We start from the raw sequence: 20676 nt of genomic DNA on the forward strand, positions 1-20676 counted from the left end.
TCATCATGTCTGTCCCCCACCGGACCATGAGCTCAGCCAGCCTCTGACACTCAGGCAGCTCCCAGAACTTGGTGCATAACTGGTGCTCAATAAATAGGCGTTGGATGAATGAATGTAAACCATGCACACATGTAACGAGTTACACGATGCTCTCCACAAAGTTGCTTAGACACCAGCACTGTACACTCACTTCACGGCGTCCTTAATACCGAGTCTCTTTCCGGAGCCCCCTTGGGGTCAGCGTCCTGGGCTGCGTGGCCCCGTGGTGCTGTGGACTCGGTGCTGTCTGTGCATGGCCCGCGGGCCTGTCCCATCACGCACAGTTGCACAGGTCATGGGTACGAGAGTTAGCCCCGGGGGAAGGGCTCATTCCAACATCTCTCTGAACTGCCTCGCATGATGCTCCAGCTTCTCAGCCTCGGCCTGGAGCAGCCCCAGGGCCTCAGGGCTCGGGTACTTGAGCACCGCATCCTTGGTGGCCAGCGCCAGGGACTTGAGCAGCCCGCACAGGCGGCCGCTGCTGCGGAGGATCTCGTTGCGCACGTCCCTCTCCCGGGTCTCCTTGCACAGCGTGTCCACCAGCTTCTGCCCCACCGTGATGACCAGCTTGCTCTGCGTGATGAAGACCTCGGGCGGCTGGCCGGCGCTGAGGCTGCCGTGGAACACGCGCACGGCTTTGAAGAGTGCTCCGAAGTACAGCCGGCAGTGCTCAGAAAGGGGGACTTTCCTCTCGGGGGCCGGCCCGCTCCAGGGCTGGGGTAGCAAGCTGGGATTCTAGAGAAAAGGAAGACCAAAGCAGATAAGCGGTAGATCGGTCACCAGGCTGTGGTTGTCTCCCTTTTCCTGTTTTTGCTCAATTTGCAAGCCTTTTTACAAGAGAAACAGTTTCATTTGGGAAATCAATGCTGCAACATTTGTCTAACAAATTGATGTTTTCAAAGCAACGTTACCACCTCAGTGAACCATAAGGAACCAATTCTAAGAAACATGTTTGAGGGTGACCAAATTCATAACATTCAAACGTGCAGGAAAAGTTTCAGGTGTAGCTCAGTGATAGAGCATGTGCCTAGCAGGTACAAGGCCCTGGGTTCAATCCCTAGTTAAAAAGAAAGGAAGGAAGGAAGGGAGGGAGGGAGGGAGGGAAGAAAAGAAACTTGATGATGAGATTTTAAAGATTTACTCATAGAATTGATTTTAAACTGGGCATGGTGGTCCATGCCTGTAATCCCAGCACTCAGAAGGCTGAGGAAGGAGGATTGCCATAAGTTTGAGGGCAGCCTGGGCTACATAGTGAGTTCAAGGCCAGCCTGAGCTACATAGTGAGACCCTGTCTCAAAGGAAAAAAAAAAAGAAGAAGAAGAAAGAAAAAAGAAAAAAAGAAGAGATTCTAAAACACTTAAAAATTCTTTCTACTTCCAGTAGAAGAGGTATGTCTGAACTCCAGAAGTTTGTAGAATAAATCAAATAGGCTGACCTACTGGTATCTGCCTTAATATGAAAATGCCTATTTGCTAATATGATTTCACCAAAATTTTACTTTCCAGAGATTTACTTTCTGGGAAATAGAATCAACATCTCCCCCCAAAGCCAATATCTAGCACCTAACTCAGTGGTGAGCACTCCAGGTAAAAATCTTGAGCTCCTTTGTTAGTTTACTTATTTACTTTTGCAGGACTGGGGGCTTGAACCCAGGGCGTATCCACCACCGAGCTACATCCCCAGCCATTTTTAATGTTTTGTCTCTTTACACTTTGAGACAGGGTCTTGCTGTGACACTGAGTTGTCCAGGCTGGACTCCAACTTGTGATCCTCCTGCCTCAGTCTCCCTGAAGCTGGGATTACAGGTGTGCAGCACCACAAGAAGCTTCTCTTTTCATTTCATAGGTGAGGAAACTGAAGTGCAGGGCGGAGGCTGCCAGGGACGTTCAGTTAGCAAAAATGAAAGGTCCAGAGCTCACAGTTAAAGGGCTAAGCCTGAACCTGTTCTCCCAACCGCACTCTCATTACCTGTGACAGCGCTCACAGAGGGGACATACAGAATGGTTTTTCAGAAAGGGGCTGTGTCCCCAGTGGCTGCTGGGTTTGGAGGGGACAAGGACAGAGGACTTAATGTGCTGGACAGGTCTACTCATTATTAGAATTTCATGTTTAGCCCAGCCACTCAGGAGGCTGATACAGGAGGATTGCAAATTCAAGGCCAATCTGGGCAACTTAGTAAGACTCTTTCTCCAAATAAATAACTGAATAAATAAATAAATAAATAAATAAATAAATAAATAAGGGCCAGGGCTATAAGTTGTAGAGTGCTTGCCTAACATATGTGAGATCTTCAGTCCTCAGTACTGCAAAAAAAAAATCATATTTGGGAAATGAAAACAGTGACTAGTTTTTAGCACAAAGTGAAGAACAGTTTGGGGTGTCAGTTACAATGCCTCTTTGGGGGTCTGGAGGCTAAGAGGAGTGAGGTGCAGGTTAGAAGCAGGGAGATGCAAGGAGCCAGAGGTTAATTGGCAGCATTTTAACTTGTAAATACCAGCTAGAGGTGGATGAAAACTGCACCGTGACCCTGAGCCTGGGTGCGGGGATGTGCGGAGCTATGACCCCGAGCAGTTGGTGGATGGAGGCTGAGACCCCAAACACCACACCCTGGTACAGGGAACTGTCTCCGGGGCCAAAGACACCTGGTCTCCTACCACGGAGGCACTGCTGGCTACAGCAGGGGCCCTATACCAGCTTCAGTAGCATCACCCAAGAACTGATCAAAGATGTAGATTCCTAGGTTCGCCAAGTCCCACTGTAGCAGAAACTTGCAGTGAGGCTCAGCCTTCGGAGTTTTGGTAAGGCGATTGCCATGCACTGTCAAGTTTGAGAACCACAGGTCTAAAGCTTTTCTTTCCATAGAGGAAAACAGCATGACCCAGCGGTGTGGAAAGCCCAAAGCTTAGTGTCTGGGTTTGGGGGTCAGGAAGCCTGAGTTCTTGCCTTAGCTTGCCTTGGAGAAGGCACATGACCCTTTCTGAGTTATGGGACCTCTCTGTCCTTCGCTCTTCCACCCCACATGCCCCGAAGTCCAGGTTGTCAAATTGGTTCACTGTTAGCCAAGCATCAATAACTCCAAGATAACTTTCACAACCATTGCAAACTATACCCTTTCTTGCCTGTCTCTTAACATCTGCTGTTCACACTTGGTCTTTAAATGGGCTCATTATTTACTTTAATTAATTTAGAGAAAACTTTCAAAATGGATAAATAGAAGACTACTATTCTTTGCCACATAGAGGAGACAACCAGTAAAAATAAGCACAGCGATAACATCTTTGATTAAAAAAAAAAAAGTAGATCAAGTGTCAAAGAGGTGTTGAGGATACACAAACCCCAAACCCAGATGTTTTTCTTGTTGCCATTGTAACCAGAAGCATGAACAGAAAATGTCACGGGGACAAGATAGCTCTGTAGGGCCACAGTGGCAGCACCCCCAGGAACCCTACAGGGCAACCAGACCCTTTCCCTGGTGGTCAAAGGTTCACACTGGGGACACTGGGCTCCCCAGAGTTCCTTCTACTGCTCAAAAGGAAATAGCAAGCCACCCTGTGTGAGTCATGCTGTCATAGTGAATTTTCCACAGCTGAGGAGACAACTCTAGGGACAAAAACCACCTCAACCGGAAGTCGGAGAGTGAGTGTGATGGCTTACCACTGGTCCTACATTTTTATTTTCATCTGACTTTCGTTCTAAGATGGACTTTTCTTTCTCTTCTAGGCCAGGTAACATCTGTAAAATAAAATCCCTTTAAATTACCGGCTTGAATGGTTTTTACACTACGATATGACTGTTGAAGTTCACTTTAAAACTTATGCATCTCTCCTGATATTTTTGTCCATGGATCTGCCTAATGATATCTTTTTTTCAACCAAAAGAAACTTGGGCAGCCCAAGGGCTGAATTTCGCCTACCAACATGGCCTATTATAATGACCCGTATAGTTTAACAAATTATACCTATATATATATAATGAAAATTAAAACATTCATATTTTTAGGATGTGTCAGAGCCCTCATGTCGCCAGGTATTTTAGCAGGGCCCCCAGGCCAGGGCTGAACGTGTCAAACTGTCTCCGTGACCCAGTCCCTGAGTTGCCTGCTAGGCCCTTGAAGCTGGTAGTCCCTGGACTCAAGTCAGTTTCTGTAAGGTCTGGAGATGGCCAGCAAAGTATTTCCAAGCATGACTGCAAGCCGGGGGCTGGTCAGGCCATGAACAATCTGGAAAAAAGTTCATATTCCTTTTCTGTTTCTAGGAAACATGCTGATGATGACTAAGTTTACAACTTTCAAAAATACAAGGAAACTTGGAAGTAAGATTTTAAAAGCCACTCAACAAATGGATCTACTTTTTTTGAGACAGGATCTCTATTGTTCAGACTGGCCTTGAACTCGGGATTCTCCTGCTGCAGCTCCTTGAATGCCAGGCTTACAGCCATGCGCCACCTCCCCTGGCTTCAATGAATGGATTTCTAGGTGATTTTAAAAATCTTGCTAATTCCAGCATCAGTGGTAAACCTGAGCCCCAAATATTTCTCGAGGAAATCCAAATTTGCATGTGTTCCATCTGCCTTAATATTAAAATAATTATCTGACTTGCTAATTAGGATTTTATCTAGGAGTTTACTTTCATGAAGATGATTGATTGATGATTGATTGATTGATTGACTGGGAAAAGGAACCAATTTCTCTGGGTTTCCCCAGAGCCAACACACTACTGATGAAAGTTCTCAGCATCTCTCTTAGTGATGACCACGCTGGCTAACAGTGAACCCTGTCACATCATTTCGAACTCTGAACTCACCTGTTCACAGACAGCTGTCCTGTTTTTCTCTGCTAGTTTAGGGGAGTGTTCATTTCCCCGCTGTTTATTAGAAGGAGTGCTCTTTTGGTAGGATTCCGTTTCTCTTTGAGGAAGCTGGACACATTTCGCACATTTGAATTCTGCATTTGGGGACAACTGTACCGTATCTTCCTTTTCACAGTTCTGCTTAAAAAGGAGCCTCCCGTTAGCGATGACAATGGAGACAAACCTCTTGACATCTTCTGGAACCGTCCGCGCAACCATGACAAGCCTCTCAAGGTCATCCATGCTGTTTTGGACTTTGTCCACTGAGAGAACGTCGAGGGACCACTTGCAGCTGTCCAGGCATTCCTTTGCTCCCAGCAGGCTCTGGTAGGAGTTGGAGATTGTCTGTAGCTGATCCTGAATTCTGGCCTGAAGGTGACTGTTACTGAGGTTGCAGGCAATCCCATGAACTCCCTGGGCAAAATCCAGGAATTGTCTCAGGGACTCTGCTATGTGGTCTGCGGCCCTGTGGATCGCGTGGATATGGACCTCCAGGGAGTCTCGGAGCCTCCAGTTCCTACTCACAAACAGCAGCAGGCCAGCTGCAGAGCTGACCACCTTGTGCTGCAGGGCCATTGCCATCTCTTTGGCTGAGTCCACGTCCAGGCAGAGCTCCTTGGCTGACTCGTCCGAGGAGGAGCTGGAGGAGGAGTCGGTGGATGTAGAGGAGCATGAAGAAAGAACACTGGCTCTGCTGTCGGAGCTGGAAAGAGACAATCTGTCCAGCTCAGGAGACAGAGTGGTTGTGCATCGTGAGAATGGGCAGGAATTGAGGCCCGTGGAATTCTCTGGAGCCTCCTTGGCTTTTTGAAATTCTTTCTCAGCCTGAGATGCACTTGAGCTTGCTTTAGGGATGTCGTAAATATTGGGCTTGGTGTTCTGCTGCTCCACTCGGGGAATCAGAAAGCTTGAAGGCACCTTGTAGCTGATGCCTGCATCTGAAGGGACTGTGTTGTTGGGTGCTGGGAAGGAATAAGAAGGGATTTCAGGAAGGCTGAGCTTTTTCTGCCTGGGCACATTGTCACAGGGCTGCGGATGGAGGACCCAGTCTCTGCTGCCCTGGGGACTGAGGGCAGTGGCTGCCGAACTGGGGACAGCATTTGGCTTTGACTCTTCTGTGAAGCCGGTTGGAGATGCATTTCTGACAGTGGCCTTTGCCAGAGGCACTGGCGTGTCATAAATCCATCCTGATTTCTGAGGGGTTGGCAATGTCTTGTAACCACCTCTTCTGAAGTCCAGCACTGGTGTCGGGGGAACGCTCTGGCCCTGTGGAAGAACCACACAAAGTTGCCCCAGAGTAGCAGCGATAAAAAGAAGGCTTGAACTGAGCCCGGTGGGACCCACTTGTAATCTTGCCCTCCGGGATCTTGAGACAGGAGGACTGCGAGCTCAGACCCAGGTTGGGCCACTGTCTCAAAATTTAAAAAATAAAATAAAATAAAAGCTGGAGAGAGGGGCTGGGCATGTAGCTCAGGGTGAAGGCCTGGATTCAAGCCCCGGTACAACAAGGGAAAAAGAGCATTTGAATGATTCATTAAAGCCTGGTCTCCCCTGCTCAAGTTCCTTCCGTGGCTCCCCAGTGCCTTCATCAGCCAAGGCTCCTCCCAGTCTGTCTCTGTATGCTTTTGAGCCTCTTTTCTCTTCACTTCCACCATCCCACTCTTGCCATGCTTGCAGTGTCTACCCAGGCTGTTTAGAACCACCCACCCCAGGCTCAGAATTCCACTTTTTTTTTTTTTTTTTGCCAGAAATGGTCCCTTTCTCCTAACTGCCCTTCCAATCCCTTCTTTTCCATCTAACGAACTCCTATACATCCCTCATGACACTGAAGTGCTGCCTCTTTTGTCAGGCTTCCCCCAGTAACCTTAGGCCTAAGTGTGTCCGTGGGACATGTGGTAGAATCTAATGATGAATGTGGATTGTACAGATTGCAAGTGAAGTCTACATCCAAGTCAAAGGATACGTTAACACAGTGCATCTCTGAGGTGCCCCCAGCAGGAAGCAATCACCTGGCACTTGCTGAGCTCTTGCTCGGTGTCAGGCCCTGTTCTGGGTGCTTTGCAGGGAATATCCCACCTCATACTCCCCAGGCCTCTGAGATAAGAAACTGAAGCACAGAGAAGTTCAAAGACTTATCACACCACATGCCCAATCCCGTGCATAAACACCAGTGCGGTTAGGAATTTTGCCTCAAGGGTGAGACTCTGTGGAGTGCAATTTGCATTCTGAGTTTTGATTGAGTGCTATGGTTCGGACCTGAAATGTCTCTGAAAGCTTCATGTGTTGAGACCTTGGTCTCCAGCTTGTGATGCTGTTAGGAGGTGGTAGAGTCATTAAGAGGTTCTACTTGAATGAAGTGATATCATCAGAGGTGCCCTGGAAGGGGATATTGGGACCCCAGTCCCTTCCTCTTTCTCTCTGCAGATTGGCCACCATGAGGCAAATACCCTTGCTCCACTATGCACTCCCGCCATGATATCCTGCCCCACCACAGGCCCAAAAGGAATGGAGCAACCTACCATGGACTGAAACGTCTGAAACCATGAGCCAAATAAACTTTTCCTCCTTATCAGTTGTTTGTCTCAGGTATTTTGTCACAGCAATGAAAAGCTGACTAACATATCAAGCTGATAACATTTCCCAGTGGACATTTAGTTTTCACAACATCAAATCTTGGCACCTGCGCATACTCACACTTGCTTGTTTGGGTGGGAGCTGGAAGGCTGCCTTGTGGGGGCTAGTTGGTATATCATATAACTGGTGCTTCGCTGGCTCCTAGGGAAGGACATAAAGGAGGACAAATTAGATTCTTCCTTCCTAATGGCTACCATCACAAACTCTCTACACTCCAGTGTTTTTTCCCAAAGAAAGACACAAATCCCTGAACACTTTGGGGTTCTCAGTCAAGCTGCTGTTCCGGAGGAAGTCTCTGTACTGCACTGTGTGCATTCAACAAAGGACTTGGTGCTTTAAAGGACTTCTGCTCCAAAGGTGGGAAAAGCCATAGCGCACTAAGTGCAGTCGCCTATGTTTAACTGACAGCTCATCCTAAAGGAATTAGCCTTTGGAACCAATGAAGCCAGAAGGAAAAATGACCCTGGCATCTCCTATGTCTTCCTTTTCACTTGTTTTTCTCAGTAGAAATTCTCCTGTGTTTATCACTCACGTATTCATCCTGAAAATACTTATCGAGTGCCTACTACCCACTAAACACTGAGCCAAATGGCACTGCATGCATACAGTACTTACAGCAATAAAAAGGCTTTGAGTGACTTTCGGACAAATATATATCATATTGAGGACCTACAGTGTTACTTACCTTCAGTGGGTTGAAATACATACATTATAATATTATATATTATATATTATATTATATACATGTATATCTCACAGCAATCAGAAAACATGTATATCAGGATGTGAGCAAAAAGATCCAAGTTTCAAACCAAAGTGAGACAGCACCGAAACAGATTTGTCAAGAAAGAGAAGGAGCAGGGCGTTGGAGGGGTTTCTTGGGAGAATCAGGCTCTGAGCCTCCCATGGATTCTCCTTGGCTGGGAAAGGGGATCCCCTCCCTTCAAACGAAGCATGGAGGGCTCCAGAGGGACCCTTTAGTGACTCGAGTCGTGTCCACTGAGCATGGGGTCACAGCGTGGGCGCTGGCTGGAGAGGGCAAAGGTGACAGGCTGATGACCAAGCAGAGCAGCGGCCTATCCCAGGGCCGGGACCAGAGTGAGAAAAGCAAAGCCCTCGCCTAGGGCACAACATTCAGAAGGGAACAAACGCCGCATACATCTAGGGGATATTTTCCGAAATCATAATTAATTTAAAAATGATGATGAACCAATCATCAGAACTTTCAATGAAGATGGGATGCGATGGGGCCAGGGTTAGAGCAAGGTGAGCGAGGCCATTGTGCCAGGACATCGGCCCCCGAGGCAGCTGCCGGTGCTCCCGGAGCCTCTCACAGTGAAGGGAGGACGTGTTTTCTGTGGCCCTGGCGGGGGTCACAGGGCTGAGCAAGGGCCAGCAGAATGGATGAGGGCCCCTCAGGAGGGTGCACTGGAGGTGCCCTTCCTGCCTGGAGCTAGGGAAGGAGCCAGAGGCAGAGCAGGGACACTGACCTCCAGGCGGGGCTGCAGGTGAACTGTGCTCAGCAGCGAGGCAGGGGACAGCCCGGGAGGAGTGGGAGTCGGCTGGACCCGCCACTGCCCTCCAGCGCCTGCACCTGCTCACCAGGAAGCCAGGCGAGTGGCACCTTTCTCCCTCAAGCCCTCTCGCCGTGCCTGTGTCTGAAACGCTGCCAGGGTCTGAGACCATTCAGAGCAGGAGGTCTCTGTGCCAGTTTTTGACAAGGAACTGCAGAGAACCCACTCCATCCTGAGCTCACACTTTGGGATCCCAGGTCGAGCAAGCAGGACTAAGCCAGGGAGGGCAGGGCTCTGGCCTGACATGAGCTGAGAGGTGGATCTTGCCTGGGTAGGACATTGCATCCCCTCCAGGGAGACTAGGGAGGCTAAAGTGGCTTCTTCAGACCCGTGACCAGGAAGTCACAGAGCTGCATGAGTTTTATTGACACTGCTGCTGTGGTCTCGGCCCCAGCTGCACATTAGAGTCACACGGAAGCGCTGAAGGTCCTGATGCTTGTGGCTGAGATCTGAGACCACAGGTCTTCTGGGGCAGGGCCAGGCAGCGGGCATGGGGCAGCTCCCACAGGACCCCACTTGCAATGGTGGAAGCTGAGAACCAAGGAAGGAGTGAAGAGCTGGGCGTGGTGGTGTGGCCCTGTGATCCCAGCACTCAGGAGGCTGTGGCAGGAGGAGCCAAAGTCCCAGCCTAGCCTGGGCAATTGAGCGACTTAGTGTGACCCTGTCTCAAAATAACAAAATTAAAAGGCTTGGGGATGTAGTTCAGTGCAAAAGCCAAGGGTTCAATCTCCAGCATCATAAAAAAAAAGATTAAAGATTTGTTGTTGTCATTTTAAATTGGGACAGGGTCTCACTGTGTAGTCCAGGATGCTCTCAAACTCACAGGGATCCTCCTGCCTCAGCCTCCTGAGAGCTGGGATTACAGGTGTGCACCACCATACTCCGCTGAGGTTATTTTTCATTACATGAAGCACATTTAAAAAAATTTGATGTTCCAGTTATGTAGAAGTAAGTTTAAAAAAACAAACCCTAAAACAAAGATAATCACTGTTTGGCTGTCAGTGATAACCAATGCTAAGACTATAATACCCACCCTTCAAGATACTATTGGGGGGGGGTTGGGGATGGGGATGTGGCTCAGTGGTAGAGCACTTGGGTTCAATCTTTAGCAATGCCCCCAAAAAGATTTTTTTAAAAATGCAAGTGTGCGTGCACAATACATAATACATACATAATGAAATATCTGTTACATATGCATTCATCGCTTGTTTCTTTTTTTCTTTTCCGGTACCAGGGATCGAACTAAGGACCTTGTACTTCCGAGGCAGGCGCAGCGCCACTGAGTGACATCCTGGCCCCTCTATTACATGTGAAAAGTACAACTTTACAAACATCCAGAACTTCAGTTGCCACAGTGTTCTGTGGAGTCTTGTTGTGCAGCTGGCGTCTGAGTGGGCACCTTTGGGGTTAGAGCAGTGTGGGGCCCCTGAAGACCTCAGAGAGCTGAGATGTGACGTCCACATGCACCCCAACCCCAGGCTCCACGGCACAGAGGCCGAAGGGAGCAGGGTGGCTGGGTGAGACTCACATTAAAGGCCAAGGAGGGCTGGCTGTGGGCAGGCACATCGTACACCTGGGAGAGCAGGGCTGGCGCCGAGGCCCTCGAAGGTCTGGGAAGCTCGAAGAGGGCCTGGGAGAAAGAGAAGGGCCAGGGGAAAGACAGCGTCATGCTCATTGTCACCACTGCGTTCCGGGTGACCTCTCCAATGCAAAGACAGCTTGTTGGACGCCTCTGTGGGCAGATCCTTCACGCTGGAGCCTGGGGCCAGCTGGCAGGAGGCCCCTTGCTGGAGGACGGCCTTCCTCACAGGTGGACCACAGCTGCCTGCTCTGCCTCACCTGGGAAGCAGTCAGAGTGCAGGTTCTCAGGCCCCACACCTGGCAAACCTCTGAGTGCTGAAGGGGCCAAGAACGTGCAGTGGACACGAGCTTGCTCCGTAACTGTGAGGCTTTCCAGGGATCGGGAGGTGAGAAGTCCACCCTGGCCTGTTCCTGCACTCACCCAGTCATGCTGAGGCTGCGGCTGTCAGCGGGTAGTTGGAACAGCTCAGAAGGTCTAGGGGAAATAGGCCCATGGGGTGCTGCTTGGGGTGAGCACCATGGGGGAGTCAGAGGTGAGCAGAGGAACCATGGGTGACAGCTCTTGCTGTCAGGAGTGGGAGGTGAAGAGATGTGGTGCTGAGTGGTTGAAGGTAACAGAGGGGAGCAGGCAAGGGGAGGGGAGAGGTGGAGTGGGGAGTCAGCTAAGCAGCTCACTGACGCTCACGTTTCCTAGGAGCCTTTCTTCGGTGATTGCTTGTGCTGCTGCCTCGGAGTCTGTGCCTGCAGAGGGAATCTGGGGCTCCAGATAACCATTTAGAGCCCATTGCTGTCAGCTCTAAACTGGGACTGCGCTGTGTGCTACAGGGTGGCGGCTTCCACCCTGGATCGGAGATCTGAATTCTCTGGTGAGCCATGAAATAATCCAGGTCCCACTTCAGACCTCTTGAATCACATTGTCTCTAGGAGGGGCCTGGCAGAGGGTGAGCTTTTAATAGGGTAGTGGGTGCTAGCTGACAGGGCCTCACTCTAAGAGGGAAGGAAGTAGAATTTGGGCACATTGAGGACACAGGCTGGGACTCAAGACAGGGCTGGAAAGAGGAAAAGCTGAAGTTCCTGAGAGCCTAGGAAATGAAAAATGTACCTCCCACCTGGGTCCCAAGGAGCTTGTCATTGAGCAGAGGATTTCCAAGCTGGATTAGGAGGGTAGTCAGGATTTACACGAGGTCAAGGCCGGGGTCCCTCGTTCAAACTGATGTCCCCAGAACCTAGCGCTGGGGTGCACATGCTAAGTGCTGGTGTTTATTTGTTCATTTTTGGTGAGTGTGTCCAGCTTGGGACAGTAAAATCTAGTTTAATACATAAAACCCCGCCTGGTTGTTCATCAGGCTGGAATCACAGATGGAGATACAGCAGCTGCAAATCCCACAGGACACACACTTCTCCCAAGGACACGATGCAGCTGTCAAGTGTCAAAACAGACCCCTTCTCTGTGTAACAGCTGCTTTTAACAACAAAACAGGGTCTGGAAGCGCTGCTCTCTGAAATCCTAGCATCAGGGAGGTGACATCCCATCAGTGCCCGGAGGACCTGAGTCATGGGCAGGGGAAGCAGAGCCCGGAAGCTCAGGCTGATCGGTTCAGTGTAGACTCATCAGTGGTCCCCATTGGATTTTTACTCAAATCCAAGCTGTTCAACAGCCTAAGAAGCCACGGACCATCCAGGCTTGGGGACCAGGCAAGAGCATCCTGACCCATCGTCCATCTCCTCCTGGTCTGCCCCCTCCAGGCTCCACCTATCCCAAGACACCAGCCCTCACCACAGAACCTTTCCAACTCTGCCCCCTTGCCTGTTACTCCCCGGTGATTTCAGGCCCACTTTGTTTATGTGGCTCGCTTTGTGGATCACACATGCTTGGTAGAAGCACCGCCAGAGGGCCAAGGGAGTTTCCTGAGAGTGACATATCAGATAGAAAGATGCCACCTCAAAAATTCCCAGTTTCTTGGAAAATGTAGGTTCCGGGTATCAGTGAATTAAGGAACATGTCTGAGAAATGTGGTTTTGAAAGGTTTAGGGAGACAGAAGAAATTCTGGTTTAGGAACTACTGGGTCTGATGGCAACTTCACCAGGAAACCTAGCTCTTTACACTTGAAACACCAGAGTCCCCCTTAGAAGTGAAACCAAAATCCAATATGTTCATTATGTGCTCTATTTTCTTTTAAATCAGGCCTGCATATTCTATTAAGGAAGTAGACATTAAAGTAAAACAGAGCTCAGGATAGTGGTTACCCTGGGGGAAGTAATAGGGAGAAGGTGCAGGGTGCGGGGTGCCACGCGAGGGCTGGTTTTATTTTTTACTTGTGGTGCTAGGGATTGAACCCAGGGCTTTCCATGAATGAGGCAAGCACTCTCCCACACAGCTGCATTCCCGACTCGTTCCCTTTTGTGACTGATACTAGCTGAGCTGTACCCTTAGGATCTGAGAAGGCGAGACTTTAACAAAAACCTCCATAGAGAGAAAAGCTTAAGCCACAGCAAAGTGAAAGATGAGGGGTGGCCCATGATGAGGGATGGCCCAAGAGAGGGTTCTCTCTTTGGGGCAAGGCAGACAGATGGACTCGACCAGGGAGCTTTAGTCCCAGCTCTGCAGCCATAGCTGCAGGAGCCTGGATGGGCAGTTTCCCATCCCAGGATCAGTTTCCTCATCTGTAAAATGGACAATTGTTCTAATCCATAGGTCCACAGAGGTCACTTCCAGCTATGGTGACATCTGACACATACATGCCTCTCTTAGGACAACTTGGGAAAAGCCACATGTTCCTGTGATCTTGGTTTTTCATCTGGAGTCAGTCTGTATGTAGAGATGATCAAGTATAAAAGGAGGCTGTGAAAAGAGTCACTCTAGGGCCGGGGATTTAGCTCAGTGGTTCCGGCGCCTGCCTCGCAAGCGCAAGGTCCCAAGTTCGATTCCCCGGTAGAAAAAAAAAAGAGTCACTCTAGTGGCCCAAGCCTGTGAACCCTCCATTGGAAAGCAGCTGAAGCCAGGTGCTGGGACTTTCCTGGTTCTATCAATGATCACATCTGCTTGATTGTATTTCCTGGGCAGTGTCAAACTCAGGATTAAATGTCAGCTCACCTGAGCATGTAGGCGATGCCTTCCTTTTCTGTGGCCAGAAAATTCTCAGCTGATTATTAACTATTCTATTGACTCTAGATCCCTCCTTTTTAAAGCTGGGGGAGATGTGAAGTTATTTAGAATCATCATAAGGTACAACTGGAGGTGATCTGAGAAATAATAGGTCCAACCTCCTGACAGGAGGAAAGAGATACACAGACGGTGTCAAGATGTTCCTTCTCAGTGCTGCAGAGTGACAGGGCTTACCCCAAAAGCCAAGAAAACCAGGACTGGACCCTCAATGGAAGAGAAAGGAAGGGAGGAAGGGAGGAAGGAAGGAAGGAAGGAAGGAAGGAAGGAAGGAAGGAAGGAAGAAAAAATGTAGTTTGGGAAGACAAAGAGGAAACTTAAGAAGGAAAATCCGGGCAGGAAAGTTCCCCAGGTGTTTTACCATGGCCACCTCAGAGCCCCACTCAGGGGCCCCGAATTCCCCTTTGGAAGCTGCAGTTCCTCTTGGTTCCCACAGGGGCCCAAGTGAGGACTCACAGGGCCGCCATGCTTTGTGTCAGGACACATCTTCCAGCACAGGCCCTGTGGGTCCTGCCGAGTTAAACCCCTGCAGTAGACTCATCCTTCCCTTCTCCCGCTCAGCAGCTGGCAGTGAGTCTGAATTTCTGAAGCCTCGTGGCTCACATCACTCATTCAGCCAAATTTTACTAAGTACCCGAGGGGCCAGTACTGTACTGAGTGCTGGGAATGCCCGGCTGACACCACGTCCATTTTCGCTTTGGGGAAAGGGGGAAATGGCACTGATGTTCAGTCCATTTCAGCTAGTATCGCTTGTTCTTAGAAGAGACACTACCAAGTCCTCACACAGAGACAGCTGCTCCGACCACAGCTGAGACGCCAGGTGGAGAGCAGACCAGCTGCTCCAGAACAGCGAGGTAGGGTCCATCCTGTGGGCTGCTTGTGAAGGCCCAGCCAGCCTGGAAACTTCTTCCTCCTGGTGCCTGGAGCCAGCGCCTGCATGTGGCAGCTGTTCTGTGCGACAGTTGTCTAATTCTATGCCTTGCAGCCAGGGAGTTAGAAAATCAGAACTCTTCAAAATCTTTTTGAAGGAATCAACACCTTCCAGCTGTTGGGGGGAGGCCTGGGAAGACAGCAGTTTATTCCTGGGCCCCCCACTGCATAGATGAGGGGTGACTGAAAAATATGATGAATGTTTGCATTTTAAAAAGATTATTACAGTAAAAGACACATTAGCATGAATCCCCCTCCAAATACACTTCAAACACATTGATCCCATCATCCTTGCTACTTTGCAGTTAGAAGTCCTCCTTCGTGAATGTCTTCCTTTGCACTGTTGTGGCTGCCTGATGTCCTGAACTGATTCAAGATGTTTACCTTTCATGGTCATTTTGACTTTGGGGAAGAGCCAGAAGTAGCTGCTGCCACATCTGGTATATAAGATGGATGAGGACACACTGTAATGTTTGTGTTTTTTTTTTTTGGTACCGGGGATCGAACTCGGGACCTTGTGCCTGTGAGACAGGCAGCGGAACCACTGAGCCAAATCCCCGCCCCCACTGTAATGTTTTTAAAAGCCTGCCTTTCCATTGGATGGCAGGCGGCAGCAGCATTAACTGTGTTTTTGACCATACTTTGTAAAGATACAAAAGAGGACCTCCAGAACTGCTTCAGAAAGTGCAGGAATGATAGGGTGAGTGTGTGTGAAGTGAGAGGGAGTATTTGAGGGGATTAGTGGCAATGCATCTTTTACTGTAATGAAATTTAGACATTTAGGCATTCACTGTCCTTTTAAATCACACCTCATGCACTGGGGCAGCAGCCTTTCCCTGGACCCAGACCCGCCAAGACCCCTGTTGGGCTGCGGCCAGTTGGGCTGTGTGGTGGTGGGAAATGCCTGAGGGCTGGACCCTGCTGGTCTGCTCTGCACCCCTAACCCCCACAAACGCCAAGGCTTGGGGAAAGCAACGCATCACTTCTCTCCTTCTCTTAATTCCTTCTTTTATTTTTGAAAAAAAAGTTTTCATTCTGCCTTCACTAAGAGCTCCTTTTTCTGTTTTCAGAAAAACAGACAGTGTCAAAATCACAGATTTCTTACGTGTTCCATAGATCACAGAAATCAACTTCCTAATCTGTTTGTTCGTGACATGCTTATGGAGGGCGTACTTTGTGCACAGCTTGGTACTAGGTGCGGGGGACACAGGTGAGCTCGAAACAACAGTCCCTGCTGCCCGCCTTCCTTCACTTTGTCCTTGGCCCATGCTACTTCCTAAGGCCCCACATCCGGTATGGGTTCTTCCAGCCCTTCCTGTGTGAGGCCATGTGCACATACATGTGTGCAGTGTTTTTTGAATTTTTGTTCATTTGGTCTTTGATTTGATGGCTCCTTCTTTCCTCTTATAAATAAATACCTCTTTTTTTTTTTTTTTTGGTACTGGGGATCGAACTCGGGACCTTGCGCTTGTGAGGCACCCGGTGGTGGCACCACTGAGCTAAATCCCCAGCCCTCATCTTTTTTTAAACAATTGGATGGTAGCACTGTGGTGATCAGCAACATTTATGGAGCCACCCCTCCCCTGACACACGCGCACACGTGCACGCACACATTCTAAATGTGATGAGTAACTTCTTGCCTTGGCACAAAGGAAATCCAAGCCCATCATTGGTCAGTAGTGGGCCTGGTGATCTCCACAGTGTGAAGAGGCCACTGTGAGCATCCACCGAGCTCTCATGCATAGACTGACGGTGTGGCCAGTCTTGCGGAGCTGGGCAATCATCGGTGTGCTGAGAGTATGGGCCCCGCCCCTAAGCTCCCCATCTGTGGCCACCAAGCATCAGGGTCCCCCTTGCACGTTCAATTTGAAGGACAGCAATGACTTGCAGCATACTTTCCTTTCCTTTGGATGTGCACGTACCTGATTTGGAAAGCTTAGAGTCTTTTCACAGACGATTCTGGCTCTGGAAGGTGGATCAGGGAATTCGTAGACTTGGGCAGTGGGAGGTGGGGACCCCTCCACCCAGCTCTTCATCGGCTCATACACGGGCCCTGGCGGTAAGGAGCGCAGCATGGTGGGCACCTGGTAGGTCTCCTCCTCGCTGGTGGGAGGACAGCTGAGAGCAGGGCAGGATCCGTCTTCAGAGGCCTCTGTGAGGATCTGGAGGCGGTTGGCTGGGGCCAGGCCTTGCTTGCCATGAAGCAGACACTTCCACCAGCCCTCACTTTCTGGCACGTTTTGCTCCAGAATGGTCAGGATGTCCCCCCTGGAGAAAGCCAGCTCGTCGGAGCAGTCAGGGCGGTTGTTGTAAAGTGCTCTGGCCAGGAGTGTCTGGGGGTGGGAGGAAAAGAGAATTTGCTGATGTTACCGTTGTCCGTGGTCTGCTACACCAACACCACACAGGAACCCAGTGCACCCAGGGCTGCTATTTCCTTTTGCCCTTCTTTCTTCCCATCCTTGGGGCCACGTCCTCAGGGAAGGTTTATCTGCACCCCGTGACCAGGTCGAGCAGCCCTAATATGCTGCTGTGGTCCTTTTCAAATTTGTGAAAGCTACGACCCTTGTAGTTATACAGTCGAGGGCAGCATAGGCATAGTTGAGTTGAAATCCTGTGTACAGCACATTATTGGGTTAAGATTTCTATGGGAAGTTGGCAGAGTAAAGCTATTGGGGCTCTCCTTTGCTGTCACAAATGCTTGCACAGGATTTCCATCAACTTACAGTTCCTCCCCCATGGAAGAGCCTGGCTGCTTCATTGCACCTTAACATACCTGAGCATTAGCTGTTTTTCGGATGGTACATTTGTTTGAAAATCTTTGCCAAGGAAAAGTGAAATGTTGCTTAACTCATTCTTGGAAACGTTTAACCCAATCAAACAGCAGAATCAGCTTTGGCCTTCTGCCTGATAAATGGGTGATATTTTGCAGCTTGGGAAACCTGTAACCTTCCTGCTGTGCCCCACCTTATCCTACATTTACAAAATGATGAAACATCCTGAAGAGTCATGGGCACGTGTACTGTGAAGCGCCCCTGCCTGCATGATGAGAGCTGCTTCCTCCTCCATGGTGAACCAGAAATCATCAACCTAGAGGGGCGATGTGGAGCTTTCACTTGCGAGTCCAGAGTTTACAAGACTGAGCAGCAGATAACTAGTTAGTTACTAGACTTCAGCTGCCTTCTCTGCCAGGTACTTGTTCCTTCCCAAGCCAGCAAACATGTATTGCTATGCACAGCACAATCCTAGTACTCGAGTTTTCAGAAACACAAATTTTAATCATGCCACTCCCCTCTCTGCTCCCCTTCAGTGGCTCCCCAACTCCCTCTGGATGAAGACCAAACTCTGCCCAGATCTCCAAAGCCCCGTGTGATTTGCTTCTGCTCATACTTCCGGCTTCATGGATCTCACTTCCTCGTCAGCCCACTACAAGTGCCACCTTTTCGGGGAGTTTGACCCTTCACACATACTCTTTCCTCTGTCTTACAAGGGGCAGCAGACTTTCACCCAGTGAAATCCCCCACATCTTTCTAGACTCATCCTGACACCGTCACCAACCAAACTAGTCCTCACTCACCTGTTCTTTCTCAGCATCTTTCCATATCTATGCTCATCACATTAGTATTTAACTCACGGAGCGGACAATCACCATTCAGTGTCTGTTTAACACTAGAGTGCAAGCACCAGAGTCCACCCTTTCCTTGATTTCTGCTGCATCCTGGAGTCCAGCACCTAGGACAGCGATGGCACACGCGCCATAGGTTCACCACCGCTGACCTAGGAGCCGATGGACAGACCATTCATTAATCAACTGGTTAAAATCCTTAGCATGCGTTCATTTTATATTTGCCAGATAGTCGTGATTTTACGTTTTCCGACTTTACACTTTAGGGCTGGGGATGTAGCTCAGTGGTAAAGCATGTGCAGAGCTCCTCAAAAAATTAAAGAAACACACACACACACACATACACAATCTCCAGCCAGCCACCACAATTCCTGTGCAACACATCAAAGCAGTCTCGCAGGAAAGAGGGGCTTCCCTGACACATGCTCATAGCCATCTAGCAGACAGATGGCACGTGTCTGTCGACAGTGCAGCTGCTGCTCGAGGACAGCTGCTCGGCGGAGTCCAGACCGCAGAGGCTTCCTGGTGGATTTGTCCACTGTGAAAAGCAGAGGTTTCCCCCGCTCCCAGAGAACAATGGCTTTTGTGGTCACCTACTCCACCGGGCACCCACAGACGTCCACAGTGGACAGCAGCAGTCTCATGTGTGGCTCACTTACAGGCTTCTGCCTGCACGGCAGCTGCTATGTCTTCCCAGAATGTGAACTTCTAGCAGAGGAAAACAAACCTTCAAGTGTCACCACCACACATATATGTGACACTTCCTTATAGGCAGCAGGGCACGTGTCTGGACACCACGATTCATTAATAACCAAGACCATCAAAGTTTTCTACAGAAGAATAAAGCACTTGTGGGAATTCTGGGGGGTCATTTTCATGTAGAAAGGAGAGAAAACAGTGAACTATACTAAACGGGGAGCTATTGTATGTTGGATGTGCTGATATCATTACATCATGAATTCTTAGAACCTTCCAAGGAAGGCTTTCTTATTCCCACTTTACAGATGAGGAAACTGAGGGTCAGAGAGATCCAATCACTTGTCTAAGGTCACTTGGACTCTAAGTGGTCTCTTCATACCATTCTTCCCCTTTCCCCTTACAAACTGTTCTGCAGTCCTCGGGCAGAATATTCTAGACACATAAATCTGATCATTTGGTTTCTTGTTTAAAAACCTCTAATTGCTTTGGACCACACTTAAACAAAACCTAAACTCTAGCATCATTTCAAGGCCCTGCACCACCAGGCTTCTAGTCTGCTGCTTCCCCTTCCAACACACTGTTCTGATTTTTCCAGAACGCTTCCACCCTATAACCTCCTCCTTGCTGTTCCTTTGGCCCGGAACACTCAGCTACCAGATCTTTGCATGACTGGCTCCTCGGCTTTCAAGTCTCAGCTCGAGTCCCCTGCAGAGGCGTCAGAGCAGCAGCAAACTCTCCCTGCACACCCGTTTGCCGGGCACTGTCCCCAGCTCCTCACAGATAACAGAGGGGAGCCATCGAGGCCACTGCTGAGGAACCCACATTTGTGTAGCTATTTCAGAAACACAGCGGAAATACACTTATATTTTTGTTCCTCACAGGCACACAGGCTGCTAGACTCCAAATACAATGGAAGAAAGGTTCTTAATCACTTTCCAAAAAGGACATCTTCCCCACAGGCCCATCTTCATACACCAACCAGGAGAGGGGAAGAAAAATGTGTCTCTGAAGGAGGGAGGGGTGGGGCTTTGGGGAAAAAGACAAGAATCAGTATAACATCTTCGCGAGATCTCAGGCATCTGGGATGCAGTGCTGTGTGCTAATCTCTGCTCAACTGGATGAACTGAAGAAGTCCAGAAAGCTATCCATCCATCCATCCATCCGTCCGTCCATCCATTAAATATACCAATATTGTATGTTTAGAGCATTTGTGATCTTCCCATCTGTCGATGAGGACACCATGGTGAGCAAAACAGTTCCTGATCTCAGAAGGGATAAACTCCCGTTGATTCCTAGAATCCATATGGTCTTTCTACTTCTCTTAAGAGCAGGAAGTCATGAGAGGCATGAGTGCACTTGGGAAGTAGTGGTGAGTGAGGATGTAGGGAAAGTTTCCCCGAAAAAGTGGCTCTGGAAACTTCTGTGGGGGTGGGGAGGAGTGGGTCAGATGAAGAACAGGGAGAGGAAGAAAGGGGGTGTGTGTGTGGGGGGTGCTGGGGAACCGAGACGTGGCCAGGCTGCCTGGGGACAGATGAAAAAGGGACCTGGGCGTGGATTTTTGCAGTTGCTGGTATTTATATCTGGTG

General features: G+C 49.4%; 1 protein-coding gene and 1 long non-coding RNA gene across 3 annotated transcripts in view; one reads left to right on the forward strand and one right to left on the reverse strand.

Moving 5' to 3' along the window:
- Window positions 1–6: 6 nt before the first annotated feature.
- The window catches only part of Cass4 (Cas scaffold protein family member 4), a 61502-nt gene continuing 40832 nt past the window's right edge, over window positions 7–20676 (reverse strand). Inside the window, exons 5-10 of one of the 2 annotated variants that reach the window (XM_021238929.2) lie at window positions 16692–17102; window positions 10623–10724; window positions 7581–7661; window positions 4842–6152; window positions 3694–3771; window positions 7–774 (exon numbers count right to left, since the gene is read on the reverse strand). In XM_021238929.2, the coding sequence (XP_021094588.2) occupies window positions 367–774; window positions 3694–3771; window positions 4842–6152; window positions 7581–7661; window positions 10623–10724; window positions 16692–17102 (2391 nt within the window). In that variant the 3' untranslated portion in view covers window positions 7–366. The remainder of the gene's footprint in view (window positions 775–3693; window positions 3772–4841; window positions 6153–7580; window positions 7662–10622; window positions 10725–16691; window positions 17103–20676) is intronic. The other variant, XM_004858014.3, reaches the window with a different exon arrangement.
- On the forward strand, window positions 10718–20072 carry LOC110344532 (uncharacterized). The gene is made up of 3 exons (XR_015446114.1): window positions 10718–11541; window positions 17699–17958; window positions 18077–20072. It is a non-coding gene; the product is annotated as an uncharacterized LOC110344532 (long non-coding RNA).

The sequence above is a fragment of the Heterocephalus glaber genome, unplaced genomic scaffold (genome assembly GCF_053883595.1).
Source record: "Heterocephalus glaber isolate CG9 unplaced genomic scaffold, H.glaber_assembly_v1.0 deba00001673, whole genome shotgun sequence".
Lineage (NCBI taxonomy): Eukaryota > Metazoa > Chordata > Mammalia > Rodentia > Bathyergidae > Heterocephalus > Heterocephalus glaber.